At 54.4% G+C, this 27,824-nt stretch overlaps 1 protein-coding gene across 2 annotated transcripts in view; it reads right to left on the minus strand.

Annotated features, from left to right (window-relative positions):
• Positions 1–335: 335 nt before the first annotated feature.
• The window catches only part of SPSB1 (splA/ryanodine receptor domain and SOCS box containing 1), a 78,068-nt gene continuing 50,579 nt past the window's right edge, over positions 336–27,824 (minus strand). The window contains exons 1-3 of one of the 2 annotated variants that reach the window (XM_054440541.2): positions 26,656–26,783; positions 13,241–14,083; positions 336–2,422 (exon numbers count right to left, since the gene is read on the minus strand). In XM_054440541.2, coding sequence (XP_054296516.1) covers positions 2,295–2,422; positions 13,241–13,934 — 822 coding nt within the window. In that variant the 5' untranslated portion in view covers positions 13,935–14,083; positions 26,656–26,783 and the 3' untranslated portion in view covers positions 336–2,294. Of the gene's footprint in view, positions 2,423–13,240; positions 14,084–26,655; positions 26,784–27,824 lie in introns of those variants that run through there. The other variant, XM_054440550.2, reaches the window with a different exon arrangement.

Consider the following 27,824-nt stretch of genomic DNA (forward strand, 5'->3'; position numbering starts at 1 on the left):
CAACTCAAGTTCTACAACCCCACAAACCAACCTGATGCACTCATGAAAGCGTAGAATCAATGTCTATTAGACTCGGCAAGTTTCCGCAGCTTGGGCTGCCAGGCTGAGGAACTTCTGAAATGGGGATGAGGCTGTTCTGGGGTCCTCCCTCCAGGACTCTCCTTCTCCTTCTCTGTCTGGGGCTTCGCCTGGCATCCCACCCTCTGCCAAGGGGTGGTAGGGAGTCAGCCCATCATCTGCTGAAAACTGTGGGCCGTGGAGCTGGCTGGACCCAGGAGGGGTCAGCTATGTCTCTTTCCCCTCCCCTGAGGCACAAACGAGGAACTCAAAAATGGTTTGATATTTTAACAAACGTTCCTTTATTAGGTTACTGACTATTATCAACCATCATAAAATAGAACGGGAGTTTCAAAACTGTACAAGCCACAAGGCTCTGGGCTGGTAGGAAAGAAGGGTGGGGTTGAGGGTCCCAGGGCGTCGGGGGGTGGGAGATGCAGAGAGAGCTAGAGGGTCACCCGGCATCCGTGAGGACGGCTGGGTCAAGGCCATAAGCTGGGATCTGTACAAGGGAAACATTCATCAGAATGCGACCCACCTGAAACAGGAGGGAGGAAAATCTTTAAAAGTCTTACAGGTAAGGTCCCCTGCCCCGAAAAAAAAAAAAAAAACCCTCAAAATAATAAGGGGGTAATGTAGATTTCTCACCCAGTCTTGGCACCAATTTTGTGCTTTAAAAAATATACTCCACTGGAAGATTTACTTAAAAAAAGGTACTCTACAGCAGCTGTTTAAAACATAATTCTTACAAATATATATATGTATGTATATATATTAAACATTTTAAACAAATAAAGTCATCTATTGTACCTGTGCAGAAATGAACCAAAGTTAGACTCTAAGAGAGTTAACTTCAAGCTCAAAGAAATGGCAAAGGCGATGGCAGGTGCTGGGGTATGCTACGCGGAGGGGTTGCCAGGGATAGGGCACCCCTCTCTTCCGGCAGCCGAGCTATCCCTCTTGAGGCTCTGAGGGGTTGGGATGAACCGGGGCTCTTACCCTGGGTCCGGAGCCCCGGCTGGGGTGCTGAGCAGAGACCCGCGCTGGCTTCTGTGAGGCTCGACTCTGCTCCTGTTCTTCCCCATCCCGCCCTGCCCCTGGCTTCTCAGGGAATGGAGACCCACTCGCCCTCCCTTCTTAGTTCTGGGGGTCCTCTGGCACACCCAGAGCTTCTGAGGATGCACTTGGGAAATCTCAGGTAGAAAAGCAAAAGCAAAATCAAACCCACACCAAAAGACCCACAGAAGACTAAAGAAATGCAACCATGTGTAAGGACGCCTGAGCCCAAGAGTTAACCGGCTACCTGGAGACACAGGGGAATTGCCGCAGCCCTTCCAGACGGGCCCCCGAAGACACCCAGATTGCACGTGAGGCTATTTCTCCCTGAGGGGCCAGCTAGGGAACTTGGAGCAGAGCCCCCTGGAAACTGCAGGGCAAGGGACCCAAAGACATACTTGTGCCTGGGCACGTGTGCACATGTGCCCAGGGAGGGCGGGCGAGGCATACGCATCCCAGGGAGGGCACAGGTGGGAGGAAAGTAACAGAACAGCCAGAGAGGGGACTGAAACAAGGTTTCCTTTCTAGATGGAATAAATAAATGGCTTTCGTTATTGTTAAAAGAATAAATACAGGGTACGGGGCACCGGCAGCCGGGATGGATGCTGGGTGCTTATTTGCCTGCGGACAGTTCTTGGTTTCTGCCTTGGTGTCCATGGTGAGTTTTTGACGTCCTGAGCTTTATCTGCCGTGGCATGGCCCCACTGGGCTGGGCACCCTTGGCCGGGCACCAGCCCTTGTCTAAGCACCTCTTAGTACCCCTGGTATCTGCTCTCAGAGCTGTGGTACCACCTGCCACCCCACCACCCTGGGACCCCCAGGTGGCTGCAGCCTTCTCCCGGAGATGTGGGGAGTACCCGCCCCACCCCGAGAGCAGATTGGAGCTCAACGTAGGGCTTTCGTAGGAGTTTATTCTCTGTGTCTTTTTTCAAAGAGGGGTTGTATATGGATGGCATGCAGGGATGCTGCCTTCTGCTGATGTCGGGAAGTGGGAAAGAGGAGCCTGTGTTGGAATTGGTCCTTGTCCCATGGAGGCAGCCACGGAGGATGAGGGAATACCAGGGACCTCTGTCCATGGCTATGGATGCCGGTCCAAGGCGCAGGGTGCGGCGGCCCCAGCGGCGGGCGGCTCAGTGAGTTGGCACCAGGTGGCTGTCGCGCTAGCGGTCCGATGGCGAACATCACTGGTAGAGGAGGTAGGCCTTGAGGGAAGCCGGCAGCGGCAGCGTGTGGATCTCCCCCAGGCGCTCCTTCCCCAGGGCCAGGCGCACCGAGCGACGGCACAAATCCATGAGCGGCAGCGGCTCGGCTGGGGAGACAGAGAAACTGCAGGTCAGCGCAGCTTGGGTGGGTGTTCAGCAAACAGTGCTAACCACGGCAGCAATATTATCACTGATTAGTACTCATTCAAATCAGTAAAGAAACAATTAAAAATGCAATGCTTTTTCATTTTAAATTTAGCATGTGAATAGCTACCACCAGGAGCCCACCCTGGGCTGGGCACCTGGGCGAGCCCTCTGCTAACACTCATTTAATCCTCACAGTGGTTTCTTATGAATGACTTACTAGTCACAGAGACACCATTACCTTCATCCCCATTTTACAGAGGAGGAAACTGAGGGACAGAGTCTAAATGACTTGCCAGGGGTCGCCCTGCTGGCAGGAGATGGAGCCAGGATTCCAACCCAGGCCATCCCTGCTCTTCCCCACTGGTGACTCTGCCTGTCCAGGCAAGCAGCTGCCATTGGGGCCTGTTCGTCGGAGCACATGGGAGCCAGCTCTTCCCGGCACGCACCCCCAGCACTGGCTTCAGGAAGGGAATCATTTTCTGTTACCAGCTGCTCTCAGATACCGTTCTCACCTCTGTTTTAAAGCTGAAGACTAGCTGGGCATGGTGGCTCACACCGGTAATCCCAGCACTTTGGGAGGCTGAGGTGAGTGGATCACTTGAGGCCAGGAGTTCAAGACCAGCCTGGCCAACATGGTGAAGCCCCGTCTCTACTAAAAATACAAAAATTAGTTAGGCGTGGTGGCATGTGCCTGTAATCCCAGCTACTCAGGGGTCTGAGGCAGGATAATCGCTTGAACCTGGGAGATGGAGGTTGCAGTGGGCTGAGATCACACCACTGCACTCTAGCCTGGGCGATACAGCAAGACTCTGTCCAAAAAAAAAAAAAAGAACCGAGGACACACAGGCACACAGGCACAGAGGGGACACCAAGTGTGCCAAGGTTCAGGGATGGGATCTGAATCCAGGCAGCCTGGGCCCAGTGCCCAGTGTCCATGCCCTTAGCCACTAACCATGCTGCAAAAGGAAGACATGGCAAACCCTGTCCTGAAACATACGTGACAGGCCTGGCTGGCCCCATGGCTTGAAGGTGTCATTTCTGTGCCACATGGAGCCAGAGAAACCCCAGGTGTCTGTGCTTCTGTCTGACAGTAAGGCTGAGGGCCCAGGCCAAGCTCAGGCCTTGGGAAACTGGAAATGCCAGCCCAGCTTCAGCTGATCCCCCAGAGCTGCCTGATCCTTCTCCCCGCAATTGCCCCAGGCACATGAGGCTCTTTCACAGCCAGGGGAACTTGGGCAGAGCTGCCTCAGGCCCCCGGGTTACAGAGCGCTTCCAGCTGCAGCCTCCCGGGCACCTCCGTCCTGTGTTCCCAGAGTGCCCAGCCTTGCCTTCCTACAAAGGAGGCTGTGTTCATTCAGCTGCATCTCAGATGAGCCGCCAGCTTCAGATCTCAGGAGTCTGAAACTCATGCCTTCCAAGGCTTCTGAGCGTTGGAAGGCTGCGCGGCCCTGCTCACCCGCTTCGCCAGAGCAGACCCCTCTCTGCTCTCTTTCCTGAAACCAGGTATGAGTGAGCACACCTGGACCTTCGTGGGGCCACCCACGCTGTTCTGCAGATAGAAAGTCCTGAAATCAATGGATCTGAGGCTTCATCCACGGTCTCCCCTTGACTTTGAGACTCCTTTGTGAGCAAAATAAAGTCAGCCCCCAAAACGAAAGGAACCCGCAAAACTCCATCCTACCAGTAAAAAGTGGATTAAAGTTCTTTAATATTCACCAGTGTGTCTCAAATATATGAAAATCAATTACTGAAGACCAGACACTACGGGTGAGGCATGGCAGAACGGAGAGAGGCTGCTTATGGGTACAGGGTTTCTTTTTGGGGTGATGAAAATGTTCTAAAATTGTTTCCGAGATCTCACCACAGGAGAGGCCGCTGAATTGGATACTTTAATGGGTGAATTGTCAGGTATGTGAATTATAGCTCAGTAAAGCTGTTACAAAATAAAAGAATGAACCTTAGGCTTGATAATGCATTTACTAAACCCCAAGCTTTAAAAGAAGAGGGACCAGGTCAGGCACAGTGGCTCATACCTGTAATCCCAGCACTTTGGGAGGCCAAGGACAGAAGACTGCTTGAGCCCAGGAGTTTGAGACCAGCCTGAGCAACATAGGGAGACCTCATCGCTACAAAAAATAAAAATCAGTCAGGACTTGGGAGACTGAGGGGAGGGGATCGGTTGAGCCCAGGAGGTCAAGGCTGCAGTGAGCTGTGATCGCGCCACTGTATTCCAGCCTGGGCAACAGAGACCTTGTCTCAAAAATGAAAAAAGGCCAGGTGTGGTGGCTCACGCCTGTAATCCCAGCACTTCAGGAGGCCGAGGCGGGCGGATTACCTGAGGGCAGGAGTTCGAGACCAGCCTGGCCAACATGGTGAAACCTCGTCTCTACTAAAATTAGTATACAAAAATGAGCCAGGCATGGTGGCATGGGCCTGTAGTCCCGGCTACTCGGGAGGGTAAGGCAGGAGAATCGCTTGAACCTGGGAGGTAGAGGTTGCAGTGACCTGAGATCGCACCACCGCACTCCAGCCTGGGGTGACGGAGCAAGACTCTGTCTCAGAAAAACCAACAACAACAATGACAAAAAAACAAAACAAAACAAAAAAAACCCCAAAACTGAAAAAATAAATAAATAAACAAAAGAAGAGGGGCCACTGCTCTTCATCCCCCATGGACAGTCACAGCCACAGCTCCTGACAAGGAACTGAAATGTTCAGTATTTTTAATGGAGAATTTTGAAAGGGGGCCTTTCGTGGCCAGCTTAGGATGATTAAGAGGAGCTCTGCTTGGAGACGAAAGGAGGAATGAAATAACCTCGGGTTCTTTAAGGTCAAGGATCCCACAGACCCCTCGTGATGGGGTGGGACTGGGTTCCACCCACCCGGCTGCTCACAGGGTTGGGTTTCCCTCGGGTAAAACACCCAGCCTGGTGACTCCAGACCCTGCCCCGCAGCCTGACCTGGAGCAGATCCCTCCGTCTGCCTGGACTTGTTTCCCCATCTGTAAGACATGGAATCCAGACCAGATTCTCCTCAAAGCCCCACGCAGCCCAGATCCTGAAGGCCAAAGTGCTTATCGCAGCCCGCGGCCTGGCCTGGCCGTCGGGAGTGGGTCTTCTGCTCAGAGGAGTGGGGAATTTGGAGGTGTGTTCTCTTCTCTGCTTGGGAGCGCACCGGCATCTGGCCTTCATCAGGGCCAAGGGGCCTGGGCTGCCCTGAGCTCCCTCCCGGGAGGATGTGGCTCAGCCCCCGCCAGAAGGTGGAGGGGCTCTCCCTGGTGGCTGAAAAGCACCTGAGAAAGCTCCAAGAGCCACTGAATGTGGCCCAAGAGCCCTGCCAGGCTGCAGCAGTGAGGGCTGAGAGGGAGTTCCGTCACTACCCTCTTGGTGTAATGGGTTTCAAATCAACCCATGAAGAAATGTTTCTAAGGCTGGAAGCGGTGGCTTATGCCTGTAATCCCAGCACTTTGGGAGGCCGAGGTGGGCGATCACCTGAGGTCAGGAGTTTGAGACCAGCCTGGCCAACGTGGCAAAACCTCATCTCTATTAAAAATACAAAAATTAGCTGGGTGTGGTCATGCATGCCTGTAGTCCCAGCTACTTGGGAGTTTGAGGCAGGAGGATTGCTTGAACCTGGGAGGCAGAGGTTGCAGTGAGCTGAGATCGCGCCATTGCACTACAGCCTGGGTGACAGAATGAGACTCCATCTCCAAAAAAAAAAAAAAAAAAAAAGTTTCTAAACTGCAGAGGCCCACATGAGCCGCCAGCTCCCTCCAGCGCCTTATTTTGAGTGGCTGACACCACAGCCCCAGCCCTAGCCATGGCCTGTGGGGCACCAGTCGTGTGCCTGATGGGGACTGTGACCCTAACCTACAGATGGGGAAATGGGCTTGGGGAGGTGAGAGTTACAGGTCCAAGCTCTGAGAGCCATGGACTCCAAAGGGTTGAGGCCCTCCAGCTGCCACAGTCCATCCCCTGTGAACGCAGCTGTGTGGGGTAGAGGACTTGCCACAGCCTGACCATCTCTGGATCTCACTGAATAAACCAGTTAGGGACCGGTCATGGGATCCACCAAGATGGGCTACGAAAGTGGCAGTGAATGGCTGCAGTGATGTGTTATGAGCTGAAAATAGGACCAGAGTCACCCAGGCATCCTGTGAATGGGTCTATTCTCTGGGGCCTCAAGTACATAAACAGGTCACGCCTCCTTGATCTTGCAGAGGAAACTGATGGCGCATAGGGCCCGGTCTAACTGCTTTCCAAAGGCTGGGCAGAGACCAAGAATGCATGGCCACAGAAACAGACATGGGCTTCATGCCGTGAAAAAATGCCCAGCCCCCATTTCAGCTGGTCACTACCAGGACCAGGGAGTTCTCCCCAACCTCCACACTCTTGACTGGAGGCTGCCAGCTTTGCACCCAGCTCCAGCCACAAACCCAGGTGCCTGCTGAAATCCACCGAGGGGGTGGGCACCTGCCCTGTGGCCTGGGGCCTCTGGCTGCTATGCCCATCCCCGGGAAGCTTAGGTGCTCATTCATTTAAATAATTTCTGTGAATGAGAGTGCAATGCTGAATGAGCAGCAAAGAAATCAGGAAGTCAATCAGGCGCTATTTCTGGGAGCAGAAGGCTGAGGAACTGGAAGAGACAGTGCACCAGCTTCCACATTTCTGTGAGAAACGGCTACCTGGTGACCCACGTGAACATGCACAGCCCCAGAGCCCCAACCCACGACTGTCTCGCCGTTCCCTGAGAGATTTCAACCCAACTCAAGCCTCAAGAGTGTGGTGCTGTGCCCAGTTCACAGGCTGAATGAATGAGCTGCAGAACGGTGAGGTCAAGGAAAAACGTTCCACATCAGAGAATGCCCCGGCTTCCGCCATGTCCTCACCGATAGCTGTCATGACTCCTGTGGCTGGCCCTGCAAGCAGCTTGTGGGGACCATGCTCCAGGACATGGATTCTAGAATGTCACAGGTCGGGTGGCCATCATAGGATGTGTATGTGTTTTCCTCTACACTAAGCAGTTCTTATGAAAGATCACAGCCAAACACAATGTGGAGCCTCTGTCCTTGTCAACTGGGAAAGGACACCTGAGATCCACCTAGGTGATCAGACACCCTTGGTCCCCTATCCCCCCGAACTCTGAGAGCCTGCAGTCCTCATATGACCAGACCTTCTGGAGGGGGTGGGGAATAGGGTCTGGAACAACCCCTCCCCGACATGGAAGGAAGGAAGGAAGGAAGGGAGGAAGGGAGGGAGGGAGGGAGGGTGGGTGGCCCTGGTGGCGGGGGTACCAGTCTCCTGATGAGTAGCTCCCGGCAGAGACCGGCTGGAGTGGAGTGCAGGAAGGAGGCCCCTGGGAGGAGGCGCTGATCTTGAAGAGACGAGCTGACTTTCCCTGAACCTTCAACCACGACAAACCACACCAAACCCATCTGGGGGCCATTAAAGAAAATTCAAAAATGCTGAGCTGCGTGGAAGACGCCTCCTCAGTGGAAGATGTCTTTAAAGCAGTGCGGGTAGAGCCAGAGGACCCACAAGGTCAGGGGCTCTCCCTGGACTGCCTGTCAGCCTGCTGCTTGCAAACAGGCCTTTCCACATCTCCAGGGAGGGTGGCGGGCAGGCCCGGGGTCAGGCCAGGCCCTGTGTCTCCGCACTCAGCAATGGCCATCTCCACTTCTGCCCCCCAGGAAAGAGGGAGAGTGACACAGCAGCCTCTCTGGCTGCATCCTCAGCACAAGGCCTTGTGCCTCAAGCCCTGAGGAGGAATCAGAGCACGGGGCCTGTGGCCCCAGCTGGCTGGACAGTGGGGAGGCTGCAAAGGGAAACGTCGAGAACTAAGTACCCCTGCTTCTGCCCGGCCACGGCCCCAGTGTAGAAGCCGGGACTCTGCTGGGGGCGTTCTGCCTGGCATGCAGGAAAGAGGCCACAGGGCACAGTGGGCTGGGAGATCCCCGGGAAGGCACACATGCAGGGAAACTGCTTGAGCTGCCCTACAAAGAGCTGCCCCTTGCGGAAGTCGAACCCAGGTGTGGCGGGGACACTGACGACCCTCCAGATATCCCAGGGAGTGGAACTACCTCCACCTCCAAGACAGAGACAGCAAGTCCCAGATCAGGTCTGCCACCAAGAAAACAGATCCGGCTGGGCATGGTGGCTCACGCCTGTAATCCTAGCACTTTGAAGACTGAGGCAGAGGACCACTTAGGAGCCCAGAAGTTTGAGACCAGCCTAGGCAACAAAGTGAGACCCCATCTCTAAAAAAAAAAAAATAATAAATAAATAAAAAAGATGACAGATCCAGCCAGGCCTGGCCAGAGCCTCCCCCTGTCATGCTCTGCTCCCAGGCAGCCCCTGGGATTCGATCTCACCAGGACACCCCCCTTCTTTAGCTGTAATGGAAGGCAAAGCCAACTCTCCTGGGACGGGGGACTTGGGTGGCCTCTGACCTCACTATGGGCACCCCAGCATTGGTGGGGGTGACCCGAGGGGAGGGAGCTCCAGGCTCATCTTTCACCCCCCACAGGTGGCAGCACAGGGAGAGGAAGGCCTCGTGGAGATAGTCTATACTGGCTGCCTCCACATCTGGAGCGGGTTGACCAGTGTCCTCCAATTCATGTTTGCCCAGAACTTCAGAGTGGAGGCTTATCTGGAAACAGGGCCTTGTAGATGTACTTCATTATGATGAGGGCACAGTGAATCGGGGTGGGCCCTGAATCCAATGGCTGGTGTCCTTCTAAAAAGAGGAGAGGCACAGAGAGACACATACACAGGTGGAGCACCCTGGGGAAACAGAGGTAGGGACTCAGGGAGGCATCTACAGACCAAGGGATGCCAAGGATTCCCGGCAGCCCCCAGGGGCGAGGGGAGGCCTGGGGCGGGCTCCCCCTCAGAGCTCGGAGGCAGTCGAGCCCGCTACCATCCTGATGGCAGACACCTGGCCTCCTGAGCGCTTCTGCTGTTTTCAGCTGTCCTGCTTGTGGTAATGTGTTCAGCAGCCCCAGGACACGTCCGTCTTCCTCCAGCCACTCCATCAGGCTCCTCCCATGTCCCCTGACCCAAATGACTCTCCTCAAGGTCAACTGTCAATTCCTTGTTGCCAAAACTGATGGACAGTTCTCAGCCGTCCATGTACTTGACCTGCTGCTACTTTGCCCTTCTGAAAGCCCCTTCCTCACTTGGCATCCAGGACACCAAAATCTACTGGGTCCCTTCAGCCCCCACCCTCCTGGCCTCTAAGCAGGGCTCAGCCTCAGCCCTCTTCTCCTCGCTCTCGAGCCCCCGCTTCCGGTGACCTCGCCCAGGATGGCAGCTCTGAAGCCGCCTACGTGCAGACAACTCCCCCACTGACCGCTCTCCGAGACTAGGCTTGCAGGGCCCCCTGGATGTGTCGAAGAAGCGTCTCAAATTTAATACCTGCTCCTCCTTCGGGCTTTCCCATCTCGGGTCAGCAGCCCCCGCCTTCACCTGCTCAACCCAAACACCTCGAGTCACCTTGGTGCTTCCCTTTCTCGTCACATCCAGTCCATGGATGAGCCCATTCCAAAGAGTCCTGGAACCGGGCCGCCCCCCCCCAACCTCCCCGGCTTCCATCCTGGCCCAAGCGCCCATCACCTCTCACCAGGACAAGCCTGGCTCGTCCCTGGCCTGGACTCTCAGAGGCCACTCTTGCCCCTGCCATCCGTTTCTATAGAGCAGCCAGAATGATACTTTTTTTTTTTTTTTTTCCCAGAGACGGAGTCTTGCTCTGTTGCCCAGGCTAGAGTACAGTGGTGCAATCTCGGCTCACTGCAACCTCCACCTCCTGGGTTCAAGCAATTCTCCTGCCTCATCCTCCCGAGTAGCTGGGATTACAGGTGCATGCCACCACACCCGGCTAATTTTTGCATTTTTAATAGAAATGGGATTTCACCATGTTGGCCAGGCTGGTCTCCAACTACTGACCTCATGATCCACCTGCCTCAGCCTCCCAAAGTGCTGGGACTACAGGTGTGAGCCACCGCGCCCAGCCACAGAACGACACTTCTAAGACACAAGATGCTGCCTCAATAAGCGTCCGGAGGTGTCGGGTTAAGCGGGTTGAGGCTGGCGGCACTAACACCCGCGCCTCACCCTATCACCACACTGCAGCGGAGCTGTGACAGTGCCCCACCCTCCAAGGTTTTGCTCAGTGTCCCAAGAACGACCACATCTATTTTCCAATCTGGAGCCTCTAAAGTCAACTGACCACATGGCCCAGGGCCCATTCCTGTCTGACCAGAACTTGCCGGGCATCTGATGCTGGTGGAGAGGAAAAAGCATCCTCGTCACTGACTAATAGTGCCCGGCTGTGATGCTCTGAGTGGCCATCTAGATTCCAGCTCACAGATGCGGTTCCCGAATACTGATTCCCATTCTCATATCCCCCACTCACCCAACACCTTTAGGATTTTCCAAACAAGGAAAATTATGAAAGCATCCAGCCTCCCATCTCATACAGAGCTAACTAAGCAGGAAACTGCCTATTCACAGGACATGTGTCTGCACCTCCAGAACTGGGTGGGTGGAACCCTCTGTTCAAATAGGCTCCAGTCCCCTCCCAGCCACTCCAGGGGTCTGTGTACTGTATTGGAGCTGTGATACATAACCGTGAAGCTGTGCAAACCCAGAGCTCATGACAGCATCAGGGGGCATGTTCCTGGAGGGCACAGGGCTGCAAATCTTCATGGAGCCCCACAGTCTCAGTGGCCAGGCAACAAGAGCAGGCCTGGCAGTCCCCTCATCTGTCTGTCTGCAAAGAATGGACATTAACCTCCCTGGCTCCGTGACCACCCCTTGGCTGGGAGGAGGGAGGCAGGGCTGAGGGCCAGGGCTCCTCAAGATTCTAGGTCCTGGGCAGGATGTGCCCAGGGCTCCGAATCGGCACCCATCCCAGTTTGAGGCAAATTTGGCTGTGGACGTGGTGCCACTCATTTCTGACACCTGGGGAGACAGACACAGAACTCACTCTGCTGGTTCCCTCATCCAGTTCCAAGGTGACTTCCCCGGGGAGGTTACCTGCTGGCTGCAGACCTGGCCAGCCACCTCTTCCAGGAGTCCTGTGACCTAGGGGCGCCAGGCTGCACAGACGAGGACCAAGCAGCCCTGGGAGCCTGCACCACAGACATCGTGTGTGGCTGTCAACTCGCTGCCATCACGGTCAAAGTCACAGCAGAGGACCAAGAGAAAGAGGGGCGGGGAGGCTTCCAAAGAGAAATGTGTAAGCGTTTGCGCATGCCTAACCACCCCGACACTTTCCCCAGTATCTTTCAAAGGCTGACGTGGGGAAGGAGGAGCAGGAGGAGGACCTCCTTCCCCAGGAGGAGAAGCTGCAGGCTTGGAGACTTCAAGACAGAGTCAGTGTCTGTATTCCTGACCTCTGGTGGGGGGGCCTCACCCCGCTCTGCCTCTTGCCTGGCCTGCAGGGTGGGGTTAGAACTGAGGGTGCTGAGCTGAACCTGCCCTTTAAGGACAGTCAGCCCATGGGTGGATGGAGCTTTCCAGCCCACTTACTTCCCAACGTGGGACTTGCAGGCGGTAGAAGGGACTCATGCAGGCAAGGAACTCTGAGAGAGGGCCGTACACGGGGTGAGCCGTTCGGCAATGCCAGACCCTCCTGCTACCATGCGGGCAGCCATGGAGCCTTCACCTCCCACACCAGCACGGTGCCCCTACACATGGGCTGCATTCACAGTCTGAGAAAGGCCACTCCCCTTCCCAAAGGGACAGGTGGAGTTCGCTGTTGACTCAGCCTGTTTCTGATCCGCATGTTCCTCCCCAACTTCATGACTGAACAAGTCCCTCGGGACTGTATCTCAAAGGAGCCCACTCAGAAGCCTCCAGCCGAAGAGAAAGACTCTAAGCCTGTCTAATGAGTGACAGAGGTCACTAGCATTCATTTACCGGAGACGCCCTAGTATCCCCAAGGTTACAAACCCCAGCTCGATATGTTGGCAACTGGGCTAGAATTTGGTCAGCTGAGGATCAAACCTGGAGGCAGGTCACCCAAAGAAACAAAGACCACCTACTCATTAATTCATCCATCTATCCATTTATCCATCAATTCATTAGTCTATCTGCTTATCCATCCACTCATCCATCCATTCACTCATCCATCCACCCACTCATCCATCCATCCATCTACCCACTCATCCACCTGTTCATTTATCCATCCATCCACTCATCCATCCACCCATCCATCCATCCACCCATCCATCCATCCATCCATTCACTCATCCATCCATACATCCACCCACCCACCCACCCATCCATCTATCCGTTCATTTATCCATCCACTCATTCATCCATCCACTTGTTCATCCACTCATCCATCCATCAATCTAAACACTCATCCACCCACCTACCCACCCATCCACCCACATCCATCTGTTTGTTCAACCACTTATCTATCGATCCAAACATTCATCCATCAATTCATTATACACTCATCCATCCATTATTCACTCATCTATCCATCTATTCATCATCCATCCATCCAACCAATCATTCATCCATCTATTCATTCATCATCCATCCATCTGTCCACTCGTTCATGAGGTGCCGCTAGGTAGTCTAGCAGACTCTGGGTAGAATTCTTCACTTAACCAGATGCAAAAGTTGCCTCTGAGGGTCTGAATACACTGGAATATCGTCTTCAAAACACTCTAGTTCCAACGACTGTATCAACTTTTGGCCTGAGCCCCACCAGGACCATGGGGACTGAGGGAGGGCATTGCCTCTGACAGCAGAGGAGACACTTACGATCGAGTCCGTTCAAGTAGCGCATTCGGATCTCACAGTGGCCCCAGACGGCACTCACTACAGGATACAGTTTTTTGCCCTTGAGTCCCCGAAAAGCCACTCCCATGTACTGTCCATCCACAATGAAGCTCAGCGTCCCGTCATCCATGTCCAGGGCTACCAGGAAGGAGTCAGGGACAATGAATGTCTCATCTGGTTCCAGAAAGGCTGGGTACGTTTTGCTCGGCTGGTTCTTGCCATCGTGGTAGAGCCGGTTGCGCCCCAAGTCCCAGCCCCAGGACTCGTGGTTATTCCCCACGAGGGTTGTGTACCCGACAGAGTGCAGGGGGGCGTCTGCCGTCGCCACCCCCACCACGGCGTGTGTGCCCCGCTGTCTCATGGCCCACGTGATCTGCCACACATGTAGCCCACGGGTGTACCCGACTTTGCCCCTGATAGCGTCCGTGCTCTGGGCCACCGGATGCCGGTGGAAGATGAGCTTGTCATCCTCCTTCACGAAGACGTTGAGCGACCGGTCGTTGTTGTTCCACGAATGCAGCAGCTGGACATCGTAGGACACGGGGGGCATGTCCAGTAGCAGATCCAGCCGGGTGGGCTTGCAGTAATCCAGACCCTGGAGCTCCTGCTTCAGGGGCCGGTACGTGGGGTCCCTCATGTCCACAGTCTTGATCCCTCCAGTGACCTTCTGACCCATGTTCGCCCCTGGTTTCACCTTCTCACCGACTCCCAAGGCAAACTCATCAATCTTGTGGTCTCGTCTCCAGTATTCTGATCGGGGCCAGACAGGGTTCCTAAGGAGGGCGGCCAGGAGACCTCTGCAAGCTGCGCAGTGTTCCGTATTGCCTAATGGACGGAAAGACAAACAACCGGTGAGCAGGGCTGTGGGATGAAGGGGAAAGTTAACCCGGAGGGCAAGGCGACCACATCAGCATATCCCGACAGCCTGCGCCTGGGCTCCGTCATGCCTGACACGGCCAGGCTGGAGCCTTGGTGCAGAATGAAATCCCCCGTTCCCTGGCTAGGCTGTCACAAAGGAAAGGGTCTGTCTGTCCACGCGGCTGACTGTGTGGAGAGGTGGGCTTGGGGGCCGGGCGTCACCCTCATCTGTGTTGGGTACAGACACACGGCTGATGCCCACCAAAAACCTCATCAGGGTTCCACAGGGCGGAAGGCCATGGTGCCACAGAACCAGGACTCAGCCACGACAGTGGGCATTTGCTTGGTCAAAACAGAGGGAGGTGCATGGCCCTTGCCTTGCGGTTCAGAGGGGAAGTGGAGCCCCAGGTAGCAGCAGAGGCTGCTGAGGATGCCAATCCCAGCTCCTCTTCCGTGTCTCTGGCACAGCTACCTCCAGCAGACGCACCACCAATTCACTGCAGAAAAGGGCCTTCTGGTGCAGTTGAACAGCTCAACTCAGGGGTCTGTGTGCGCTTGGCAGGAAAGGCACCAGGAGCCTCCTCTGCCAGCAACATTCTTCTCAAGGGAAGGCCTCGATTCAGACAGCATGGGGGGCTCATCCCCCGACCCCCGGGAGTTCTTAGATGACCGACCACCTCTTTTTCCTGCCCACGCCCTTCAACTAGAAGCCAGGGTTTCGCCCTCTGGGTCTCAACAGCACGTCTGGGGAGGAAAGTCTGACGCTAGGATGCCTCATTCCCTCTCTGGCCTCACCATCCCCTGGGTCCTTCAGGAGGGAGAACAGGGACTCTGGGGGAGAGATCTCACTGCATCATCTACCCCATCCTCTCCACTGGTAGCCCAGGAAGAATTCTTTTTTTTTGAGACAGTCTTGCTCTGTCGCCCAGGCTGGAGTGCAGTGGTGTAATCTCGGCTCACTGCAACCTCCACCTCCTGGGTTCAAGTGATTCTCCTGCCTCAGCCTCCTGAGTAGCTATGATTACAGGCACCCACCACCATGCCTGGCTAATTTTTGTATTTTTAGTAGAGATTTCTACTAAACATAGTTTCACCATGTTGGCCAGGCTGGTCTTGAACTCCTGACCTCAGGTGACCCACCCGGCTTGGCCTCCCAAAGTGCTGGCCAGGAAGAGTTCTATCTAAGGAGAAAGATAAGGCAGCAGAAGATTTGAGCCTCGTTCAAGAGAGAAGTTTCTTTCTGCCATCAAGAACCTCCTTGGCCTCTGGAAGGGACCAGAGAGGCCAAGGAGAGCGGCCTGGTTTGGGGTCAGGCTCCTAGGATCAACCAGGCCAGGGGCAAGGCAGGCTCCTGTTGAAGAAACGGAACTAAAGGAGCCTGTGGGGGCGCCTAGGCGGGAGGCCATCGGAGCCTTGGCTGCCGGGAGAGAGTCACGCTGGGTCGCTTGTTACTAGGGTGCCCGAGTAAAGCAGACAAAGAGAACCCAAAGGAACCCGGGGTGGGGGAGGCTGCAGGCTCCCAGACACAGGGAAATCCAGGGACCTCAGGGACCTCAGAGGGCTGGCCTCCTCCTTCAGTATAGGGCCAGCCAGGGCCAGGCTCTGCAGTGGGGCTGGCCTAGAGCTCCCTCTCAGCTGGGAAGAGGCCCCACGAGACCCCGTCCCCGGGGCGGCCAGGCCTCCAGGAAGTTTGGTCCTGGCAGAACCTTCCCACATGGGAACACTTGGTGCCCTGACCCCCTTATCTCAGGGGCCAGGTCATGCTTCTCGCCCTCCCCTTTCTGATGTGAGACAGAGGGTTCTTTTTTTTTTTTTTTGAGATTAAGTTTTGCTCTTGTTGCTCAGGCTGGAGTGCAATGGTGCCATCTCGTCTCACTGCAACCTCTGCTTCCTGGGTTCAAGCGATTCTCCTGCCTATGCCTCCCAAGTAGCTGGGATTACAGGCGCCCACCGCCACGCCCAGCTGATTTTTTCTATTTAGTAGAGGCCGGGTTTCACCATGTTGTCCAGGCTGGTCTTGAACTCCTGACCTCAGGTGATTCACCCACCTCGTGCCAAAGTGCTGGGATTACAGGTGTGAGCCACTGCGCCCAGCCATAGACAGAGGGTTCTGATCTCAGGGGCACGGTCATTTCTTCAGAGACAGGGCAGGACTCCTTGTGTCCAGTGTCTGCAAAGCCGTTACAGAGCTGAGGTGTCCCCTCTGCAGCCTGGAGGGCCGCCCTGGTTCCAGAAAGTTCTGTGAATACTGTGACTTCACATCCATGATCTCCCAGGAAAATCCCATTTTCAAGCTTTTAGTTCCATCTCCTCTCCTGGGAGCCACTGAAACCTCTAGGACTCCCTCTATGCCGCTGCAGAGGGGCACCCCGTGGCTTTGGGGCCTGCACCTCAAGCTGCGGGAGGGGGAGAGAGCTGGGTCTGGTGTGGTGCGGGTGTGGCCTTCCCTGAATTCCCCTCTTCCCCAACCTCCACTGGCGCATTTTCTGAGCTGTAGGAAGGCTGGGTGGGCCGAGGCGGCTCTCGAGGGGCCAGGCGGGTGGGCAGAGGCGGCTCTCGAGGTCAGAGCCGCATGGAGCAGGGGTGCAGAGTAACCCCCCTCCCATCTGTCTGGACACCCCCTCCAGCTTGGTGCCCAGGAACCTCTCCATATTCTCAATTTTGCAGGGTCCTGTGGGCAGAGAGGTCAGCTCCCTGGGAGGACGGGGCGGGAATTACTTTCTAAGAGAGTTAGTTCATGTCATGCTTCCTGCAGCGTAGCCCCTCCACAGCCCCCCTGCCGCTCAACTGTCGCAGCAGGGAGGACCTTTCTCCCGGGATCTCATCTGTCATGGAAGATCCACTGTCTCTCCACATGTGGGAGCAGGTGGGAAGAGTGAGGAGGAGGCTGGGGGAGGGAGGGGAGGGTGGGAGAGAAAGGTGGCAGGGAGGGGACTTCTAGCAGGTAATTGAAAATGCTAGGAGGGACCATAACAGAGAGGTTGAGTGGGGAAGAGGCGAGGAGACCAACACCTCAGAGGGGGAGAAAGGGTGAAGTGGGGTGAGACAGGGAGGGACGGGGAAGGAGGGGGAGGGAGAGGAGGGAGGAGGCTAATAAACCCAGGCCTGAACACACAGAACGCCTGTCTCAGCGAGACCGGAGATCAGCTTTTTCTGAAATGGGCGAGATAGTAAATGCCTGGCTTTGAGGGCCAGACAGTCTCTGCTGTTGTCGCACAAAAGCAGCCACAGACGGGACATAAATAAACGCGCGTGGCTGAGTTCCAGAAAACTTTATTTATAAGGACAGGCCGGCCTGGGGTCCGCCAGCCAGAGCTTAGACAGGGCCCTGCGTCGTCTCCACTTAAGACACAGCCTTGTGGGGCTGCAGCAGGCATTAGCCGGATGGTGGGGAGGGGGGGGATCCCCAGAGGCTGGGCCAGCCCCGTCCCAGAAAGAGCCATCAGAAAGGACGGCTTCACCCTGATGTGGGACATCCACTGTCTGTCTGTCCAGGTCGGCTCCACAAGCTCTCCTAGTTCTGAGATGCCAGCACCTCAGGTGGCCCAGCAAGTCCTCAACACCAATGCTGGGCTGAGCTCCCTAAACCTAACCCGAACCACCATCCCTCCACCTCCACCCACCTTCCCCCCACCCCCTCACCCCGGCCCAGGCCTTGGACCACATGGCTGTGAGGGGTGGGAGTCTGTGGGAGGGACGGCCTGGGAGGAGGGAGGCTGGGGAAAGAGGGTGGGGCGTTTTCCCCGGGCAGGGCAGGCAGGTAAAGGGGCCTGCAGCACTGTGGGGTGATTCCCTCACAAGGGCACCCCAGGGCCTAGCCAGGGAACGTGGCCCACACACCCAGCCACTTCTGCTATCTGAGTCACCTCCCAGGTAGTCAATCACTGTGGTGGCCCTAGGGCTACTCTTGACTCATCTGTCACCCACCCTGTGTCCAGGCTATGGTTAAAGATGACAGTGCCTTCCCAACTTCCTGTTGTTCACACCTAGCCACCTCCCTGCTGTGCAGGAACACTGAAGCCATCCATCTGTCCTCCTCCTTCTATTTTAAAATGTGGCCGCACAGATCCACCCTTTCTGTGGGTCCCCAGGAGCTGGACTCGCCACCTCCCCTGGAACTGCAGCCTGGAGGGTGCTTCCCCAGCCCTGCTTCCTGAAGCTTCCAAGCTCATGCGCTGAGACAGTAGCTCCGGCCACCAAGATCCACCCTGAGCTTCTCCAAGCTTCTGCTCGTTCATCTGTCACACACTTACCTAAAACTCAGTGGAGACAGTGTTCCGGAGGGGGCTGGCGCTACTACATTTCCACTTTCATTTATTTCCTAGCCTGTGCTCCATCCACTGAACAAAGATCACTGTTCTCCCGTCTTCCTGGTCACCACATCTGGCCCTACAGAGGGACGCTGCCTTTGGGCCAAGACCCAAGGACTTGGAAGTCTGGGCTAGGGCAGATCAAGTTTAAGGCCCCTTCTAAACCAGGGGTCAGCAAACTTCTTCCATAAGGGGCCACATAGTAACTATTTAAGGCTCTCCAGACAATATTAAATCAATGGGCATGGATGTGTTTCAATAAAACTTTACTTACAAAAATAGACAGTGGTGCAGATTTGGCCCTAGAGCTGTAGTTTGCCGACCCCATGCAAAACTGCTAATACCATCACCATAATTCCTGGACATGGCACTCAGGATCAGGGGTACCATCCACAGGTACCGAGTAACATTCACAGGTGCCTCGATGGCGCCTGTTAAAACTGGACCAAGACAGACATCCCTGGGCCAGGAGGGCATCCAGCACTGGGCACTACACTTCAGGCAGGAGCTGGGAGAACAGTACAGGCCCCTACTCTGGGTCCACCCCCACTTACTGCTGCTCTGAGAAGCAAATGCAGATGCCTAGGCCTTGTGGGGCCCAACAGTGCCTGGGACTGCTGAGCAGTTGGTGAGTTCCCAGGAGGTAGGAGGACTCAGCCTTCATCCCCACCCAGGAGGAGCAAAGACACAAAGGGCATGGCTCATACTGCCCTGCAGGGCTGGAACGGGAGAGCAGAGGACAGATGTGGCCCTGCTGCCACCACCGCCACCCACCACACACATGCGTGCACGCATGCCTACATGCACACACCCATACACACACGTGTACACTGTGTGCCTGCACGCTGAGAGCAAGGGCAGCAGCTGAGACTAACGAGCAGGACAGAGGCGTCATAGTCCAGGCAGTGCCCTGGATGGCGGCGCCTGCTCTCCATTCCCTTAGTGAAAGTTTTCATCCCCAAAAGCACACTCTTGCATTAGTCACCATGTCCCCAGGACCGCACCTGCCTCGTCCTCTGCACAGCTGTCTCAGCCAAGCCCCACAACAAACCAATTCCTGGCCTGTACCCCTCCTGCCCCACCAAACTCTACTCACTCTAAACAATGGCAGTTCTCACTGTCCACAGCCCTCAGGCTGCAAGGATCAGCTGTCACATGCAGGGGTCCAGTGTCTAGTGCTTCCTGAAGACCAGGTTGTTACCTCATCACAGGCGCGAATGCCGTGAGGGTATTTCAACCAGGAGAAAGAATGTGTGTAAGTGTGTGCATGTGCGGGTGGTAGGTATGTGTGTGTGTGTGTAGATATGTGAGGCATGTATGCATCTGTGTGTGTGGTGTGTCTGGATGTATGTGTGTGGTGTGTCTTCATGTGTGTATATATGTGCTGTGTGCATGCACATATGTATATGTGCGTGCATGTATGTACATGTGTCATGTGTCTGCATGTGTCTGTGTGGCGTGTGTCTGTGTGTGTGTACGCATATGTATGTACAGGAGCTCTAACTGCAGGATCCTCCTCCTCATGGGTGGCAGGGAGCTCACCAGTCACTCTGGGTTGGGAACTCCTAGCACCATTTTCCCACAAGTAAGATCAGATTCAAGTAAAGATCAAGAAGGGTCAAGAGACAAAACCAGCCATAAAACGGTGGGTTGGGAGCTCCCGAAAGGACCTTCCTCACACAACTAGCCCAGAGGCCGTGAGTCACTGAAGGCAGCTGCATCTTATCTGGGTCGAAGAGTCGATGCTGGTGGCGGCTTGTGTGTGGCACGAGTTCCCTGACACTCGCTCAGGACATGTCCCGTGGAAAGCGTCCTCCTGAGGAAGGCAGGCAAGCCGTCCACCCACCCACGCTCCTGCACGCCTTGTGTCGGAGATCAGCTGTCAAATCGGACGCGCATCTACAGCGCTGGCGCCAAGGCCTCAGCCTCTCACACTCCACGTCCCTCGTCCTCTCTGGTTGAGCTCAGCTGGGACAGCCCCCTGACCCCACACTCACCCACCCCCAGTCCTGGCCCGGCACAGCTCTGGCCCCGTCGTGCCACAAGCAGGTGGGGGATAAAGGGAGAGGACACGTCACCAATATCAAAGTCAAGCACACGGCAGGAGCGTCTGTCTCATGCACGGGAGGGCTGGGCTCGGGGAAGCAGAGAGGAGCGCAAAACGGGATAGAGGCAGGAACCACCGCCCGGACCCTCAGAGCCAGAGAGCAGCCACGGGCCCTGGAGTCACCTTGGCTTCCCCTGCAGAGGGATACACACCGTGGAGGAGATTCTGCCTTTCCTGCAACACAGTGAAGGCCATTAAAAGCTCTGGAGGAGGGGGAGGGGCTACCTGCGGGGACACCAGATGACACGAAACCCTGGGGTTTGGCTTCAGTGAACTTCTTCCCCCAGCGGGAGGAATATCCCACCACTACACACACACACACACACACACACACACACACACACACACACAAATTCTTGCATGAGTGAAAGGGGATGTCCCTTACATCCTTTGAGGGCAAAAGCCCTCAACCCAGTGTCTCCAGAGCGCGCGCACACACACACACACACACACACACACACACACACACACACACTCTTGCATGAGTGAAAGGGGATGTCCCTTACATCCTTTGAGGGCAAAAGCCCTCAACCCAGTGTCCCCAGAGCAGCCATGGGACAGGGGTGGGTTGGGGTTCCAAACACCCATCAGAGTCACGTGTCCCTACTGGATTTCCCGGTGGCAGCCTGGGCTCTAAGCAGATGAGCTTCTAAAAGCCCCGTACTCCCTCGGCCAGCTTCGAACAGCCATTTAAGGTTGTCTGGGTCCAGGGAAGAGGCCATCTTTGGATTTGCTGGGGGTCCCAGATCTTAGTAGGAAGGAAGAAAAGAACCTCGCAAATCTTCCAGTTTTGTGGGCTCCTCCAGGCAGGGGCAGCCAGGTCTGCAGATACAGAGGGAAGGAAGCTTGGAAATGAATGCTGTTCCCAGGGGGTAGGGAGGAGTCAAAAGCATCCCTGAAGTGCACTGTTTGGGAGTCCTAGACCCGGGACAGGTGAAAAGCACCTGTCTTCAGCCTTTAATGATCTAGGGCAGCCATTCTCTCTGAAGGCCGAGGGAGCCTGGAGGGGCAGGAGAGGCAAGGCGGGCCCCTGTGGTCGGAGAGCGCCTTCTGGATACAGCCATGGTTTGCTTTCATTATGCAAGGCACAGAGGAATGTGATGCTAGACACAGCACTACCGCCGAGACAGGAGCGAGACAGTGCTGTGGGATGCCCAGGGTTAAAAAAGTTGCCACGGTGGCTCACGCCTGTAATCCCAGCACTTCAAGAGGCCGAGGTGGGCAGATCACCTGAGGTCAGGAGTTTGAGACCAGTCTGGCCAATATGGTGAAATCCCATGTCTACTAAAAATATAAAAATTAGCTGGGCGTGGTGGTGAGCACCTGTCATCCCAGCTACTTGGGAGGCTGAGGCAGGAGAATCGCTTGAACCCAGGAGGCGGAGGTTGCAGTGAGCCGAGATCGTACCACTGTACTCGAACCTGGGTGACACAGCGAGATTCTGTTTAAAAAAAAAAAAAAAAAGTTGCAGGGAAACTGCAAAGAATGTGGGGAAAGGACACTCCTACACACTGTGGGTGTGTGTTGAAGGGGGACAGACCCTGAACTGGGACAGCCTTCTAGGTGTGCAGGTGCAACGAGGCAGTCCCTGTCCATGTGCAAAACGCCCAACAATCACCCAGCAACAGCCCTTCCAGGGCTCTTGTCTACCAAACCCTATAGACCTGCACAGGGACATGAGGATGAAGATGCTGGGGACAGCATGAGTCCTACCTCGTCTACACCACGGAGCTCCATGCAGCCCCTCCAAAGTGGTGACGCAACAGAAAATGTAACACGATGCTGTTGCATTTTTAAAAGCAAATCACAGAACAATATGCAGATCATGATGCCATTTCTGAAAGAACAGAATTTAAAAAGATTCTCTCTGTGCCTATCTGTTTGTAGGTACAGAGAAAGGTCTAGAAGGATAAACATCAAACCTTTCACAATGGTTAATGCTTGTGGGTGGGAGGGAAAAAACGCTTTTTGAATTGAATTTTTTAAAACGCATGTATTCCTTTTCAAACTAAAATGATTTTTAAGCACACAAAAGAGAATCAAAGGCTGAGAAACAATGATTTCACACACTATGTTTGCAAGAACAAGTTATCCCCAAAGCAATTCCTACAGGTTCTGCACCTGTGTTGCTTTTATAAAGCAAGCACAGGGTAATGTGTAATCACTGTTGTCCTGAATGCTTTATCCATGAAGGTACGTGTTAGATCAGGATCCATAACTGGCAGAAGAGCATTTAAAACGCTTTTTTTTTCTTTTAAAGAGACAGGGTTTCACTATGTTTCCCCGGCTGCTCTCTAACTACGAGGCTCAAGCAATTCTCCTGTCTTGGTCACCCAAAGTGCTCAGATAACAGGTGTGAGCCACCATGCCCAGCCTGGCAGAAGGGTATTTAAATAAAGGATGAGAATCCTGGGGAAGCTTTGGGGCCATCCCAAAGAGGGACATTATTTCTACAGTGATCTATATCAAGACTTCCGATTATACTGTTTCAAAATTACAGATTTTAATTAGCCCAGTAAAAATGGGGCAGCTGTCTCTCTCTAGTGACCCAGAACACAAGAAGAGAACAGCTGGTCCGTCCCCATACCCAGCCAGGTGGCAGCTGCATAGCAGCTCTGCATGTGGCAAAGGCCAGGTGAGGTGGCCCCATCAGAAACACCGGTAGCTGTTCCACCCCTGACAGACCAACTCCAGGGAAGTGGAGGAGGTGAGGAGGAAATGAGGTGCTGAGAGCAGACCCTGGGGGAGGCTGAGACAGGCCAGACTGCACAGCACCTGCCTGCAACCCCCCGGTGGTGTTTCAATTAAAGCCACAACCCTGCAGACCCCACCTTCCCCCAAAATGCTTTCAGATCAATTGTCCCCGAGCCTTGCTTCCACTAAAAATTACCTGTTTGTGGTGGTGTTTGGGAAGGGGTCTGTTGAAAGGGAGGCTACACCCTCTTTTGGGGATGTAGCCAAGGCGACTGGGGACAAACAGACAGAAAGGGTAGGTAAGGGATGCATAGAGGTGGGTCTGTCACCAGGAAGTGGCAGACACTCACCCACCTCCTTACGCCCAGTTCCCCCACAGTGTGTCCGACTGACCCCAGAACAGTAAAACCATTGTTTTGCCCCAAGATGGGGAAAGAATGAGATTCAGGATGTGGAACAAGGTGACCTATTTATAAAGCCTCCTTTCACCTGAAGATCACGTAAGTTCCCTCCCTCTGCCACCCCGTCTCACACATCAGTGGTGGCAGCCCAGGATTTTGCAAGAGGAACATGCCCCAAGCGATCTGCTATTTTATCAGAATCAACCTCTGCAGCTTGGCTCAGCCGCTGCCTGGGCTCTGCCCACTCACTGGGGTTCTGTGCTCCCTCCAGCATCCTGAACATGAGTGGCAGGGACACTCTTGGTGGTGGAAGGGCTCAGGACATGCTCCGTGCTGGCTGGGCCATGGAGCCCCTGGCAAAGGGGCCACCACCAGCAGGGCTTGTGACACGTGGTTACCACCCTCCACTCCTCACCCTGCCAACTGCCAACTTGAGGAGGGACCCCTCAAGCAGGGATATAAAAATAAGTCTGTGCCCCTAGAATCAACAAAAAGAACAGGATCCTTCTGGAAAGTTCTGACAAGTGATTTTGGAGAGAAAATCCCACACGGTCCAGAGCTCTAGTCCCTGACCTCAAAAGACCCAAAATGCACCTGCTGTAAACACCTATGGAAGGGCCCAAATGACTCACAGCACTTTCAGGGGGCTCGAATCAGTGGAGCCATGGCCTGGGAAACCAGCATGATATTCAAACAGACTGAAAATTACAATAAATCGCAGCTGTAGCTTAGTCAGCGTGGCGAGGACAACGGACTGTGCCTGATGCAGACGAGAAGCCAGTTCCTGGAGGGACCCCAGGGATACAGAGCAACCTTCCCAAAAGGTGACCCAGACAGCAGCAGACATGCCCTCCCACAGCAACAGGAATAAAACGTAGACTATGGACCACCGACACTGCCTAGCCTTGGGGGGTAACACACTGGGCCCATCTGGTTCACACATGAGGTGGGGCGCCCCCAAAGAGTGGAAGCAGAAAGGCAGGCCCAAAAGCAGCCCCACGGCCATCTCCAAGAAAAGAGCCACCAACAGGGTACCCATAGGGACAGGCTCAGAGACGCTGGTGCTCCTCGCCCTCCAACTCCCAGCAGCTCCCCAGAAGGCAGGAGACGGGGGCTTGAGGCAGGGTGGATCAGGTGGGCCCAGCAACTCCCAGGAGGAGGCTCTGCAGAGAAGCTGGTTCTCTGGAAGGGCCTCGCTCCAGCCTAGCCTCCCGTGGGACTCCAGAGCTCAGGGGAGTCTGAGAGGAAGAGGCTGGAGTGCATCCAAAGTCTGCCACCTTCCCCCAACAAGGCAGTCTCCTGGACACAGGGGATCCGACCAAACCCAGGCTTTCAGGGTTTCCAAGGCCTGAATGGGAGCTAGTGACACTCTGACCTCTCTCCATGGGATGTGCCAGTTGGCAAAGGTCACCTCTGGGAGTGGTCCTTGGGTCACCCTCATGTCCCTCCAGGGATAATGAGCAGCAGGCTGACCAGGAAAGGGCTGGGGAAAGGATCTGAGGACTCAGGAAGCATCAACCCAGAGAGATTTCAGGGACCATCACCCAGCCTATGTGACAGTCAGGGGGCCGGGCACCCACTCATCTGCCCCCTGAGGCCCAGGTGGCTGCCCTCAAACCACTTGGGGGAATAAGAAGGGCAGCGTTCATGATTTCACTGTAGAATCGCCTAACTAAAGCTCCAGGCACAAAGTAGGAGCTTCATACATGCTGCTCCCTGCCCTCCTCCTGCCGCCTCTCAACACCTGAGGCTATCAGGGGACACCTGATAGCTTGGAATCGTGAATGCCAAGTGCAGGAGAGCGGCAGGCAGGGAATGCCACGGCAGGTGCTGGCCCTACAGCTCACAGGGGTGACCCAAGTTGCTCGGTCCCGTCACGAGACCCACAGGCCTCTCTCTATCTGGCAGTGAGGAAAGGCAGATGGAAAGGCCCTGTTTTATAGGAGTGGTTCTCAAACCACTGGTTCTCAACCAGCAACATCAGTCAGCATCACCTGGGAATTCAGAGATGCAAATTCCTGACCCCGTTAGACTTTCTGAATCAGAAACTCTGTGGGGCATCCTGCATTCTAACAAGCCCTCCAGGGAACTAGGATGAGGCCAGAGATTGAGAACCACTGGTTTCAAGGAATTACAGCTCAACAGTTTAGAATCTCAGATCCCTATTAAATGAAAACCATCAGGATTACACTTGTACCATAATTTTAAAAAACTTATCTTGGTCAGGCATGGTGGCTCATGCCTGTAATCCCAGCACTTTGGGAGGCCGAGGTGGGCGGATCACGAGGTCAGGAGATCGAGACCATCCCGGCTAACACGGTGAAACCCCGTCTCTACTAAAATACAAAAAATTAGCCAGGTGTGGTGGCGGGCGCCTGTAGTCCCAGCTACTCAGGAGGCTGAGGGAGGAGAATGGTGTGAACTCGGGAGGCAGAGCTTGCAGTGAGCCAAGATTGCGCCACTGCACTCCAGCCTGAGCGACAGAGCAAGACTCCATCTCAAAAAAAAAAAAAAAAAACTTATCTTGATATGAGATATTTCAAATGTTAGGCATTCTCATAAGAAATCTCAATACAGAAATGTAAAAAGTATAAAGTGTTGCCTCTCACCCACTGCCCAGGGAAGCACAGAGTTGTGTCCTTCTAGAACATTCTGGTGCATATGAGAATAGTCTATTTACATCAAAAGATAACACCGCAGATACGAATCCACAGCTTGCTTTTTCCATCACAATATCTTAGCTCCTCCATCAATTTTATGTTAGTGGCTGCATAATATCCCACTGTGTGCTATTATCATAATTTTGGTGACATTCACTCCTAGATGGACATCTAGGCTGTTTGCTGTAATCACAGTCATGTGTGGGGAGTTAATTATTTCTTCATAACAGGATGGCCTTAGAGCAGCTTCTTTTAATTCAGTTCACGGCCACCTCTCTTCTTACCACTCTCAAAATCTTGGACCTCAGGACCATCCGCCCCACCATCCACTTTTGGTAGAAGAAAATCAAGTGTCCAAGTCACCCACCTCCAGGTTCCTGATCTTTGCAACTGACTGAGGCAAGCCCAGGGTGGTGGGGAGTGTCTGTGGAGATAGCCGGACTGGACGTTTCTCAACTGGACCTCGACTGGATCTCGGCCAATGAACCTGAGAGGATTCTAAAAGGAATTAGGCTGTGTACCTCCTTGTGCAACCCAATCGCCATTCCCCGTGTGAGATTTCATGGAACTGAGCAGGATGCCAAGGCAGGGGTAAATCCCGGGGCCTCCCAGGCAGGTGGTGAATAAAAAAGGACTTCAACATACTTTTCAGGCCACAGTAACCTTCGGGCACTTCCTCTTATGCGCCAGCGGCCTCCTTCCTCCAATTCTATCAACCTGGAACACACGGGTCGACGCTCAAGAGGGGAGGGTCCCAGCAAGTTCAAAGGCAGTGAATAAATTCATCCTAAACTTCCCAGGCAAGCAGAAGGGCCTGGGGGCCAGAATGGCACGGCACCAGCTCGTCACATATAGGATCAGGCAGAGTGTGGAAGTGACTCCCAAGCTAGCATATCAGTGGAGTATTACCCGCCAAAAATGCTAATGGGGGCTGGGCGCTGGGCACTTTGGGAGGCTGGGGTGGGCAGATCTCTTGAGCCCAGGAGTTCAAGACCAGCCTGGATAACATAGGGAAACCTCGTCTCTACAAAAAATACAAAAATTAGCTGGGTGTAGTGGTACATGCCTATAGTCTCAGCTACTTGGGAGGCTGAGGTGGGAGGATTGCTTGAGTCCAGAAGGTTGAGGCTGCAGCAAGCCAAGATGGCGCCAGTGCACTCCAGCCTAGGCAACAGAGCGAGACTCTGTCTCAAAAAAGTAAAAAACAAAAAACCTGCTAATGGGAAGGATCTCCGTACAAGAGCACAAGGGAAAAGCTTTCCTACGTCAAGTGAAAAAAAAGGTCACAACTGCATCTGCCCTGAGACTAAAACCTCGAAAAAACTGTATCGGCATACTCAGGAAAGAGGTAGAAAGGAGCCCGGAGAAATGAAAATGTCGCTATGTTTAGAGTGATGAGCTTATGAATTCCCTCCCTTTTAAACTTCTTTACTGTTGTTTTGTTATTGTTGCAAAAACATAAATGGATGAGACCAAATGTCCATCGATGGATGCATGGATAAACAAATTGTGGTATACACATTCAGTGGAATATTA

This window comes from Pongo pygmaeus, chromosome 1 (assembly GCF_028885625.2).
Source record: "Pongo pygmaeus isolate AG05252 chromosome 1, NHGRI_mPonPyg2-v2.0_pri, whole genome shotgun sequence".
Classification (NCBI taxonomy): domain Eukaryota; kingdom Metazoa; phylum Chordata; class Mammalia; order Primates; family Hominidae; genus Pongo; species Pongo pygmaeus.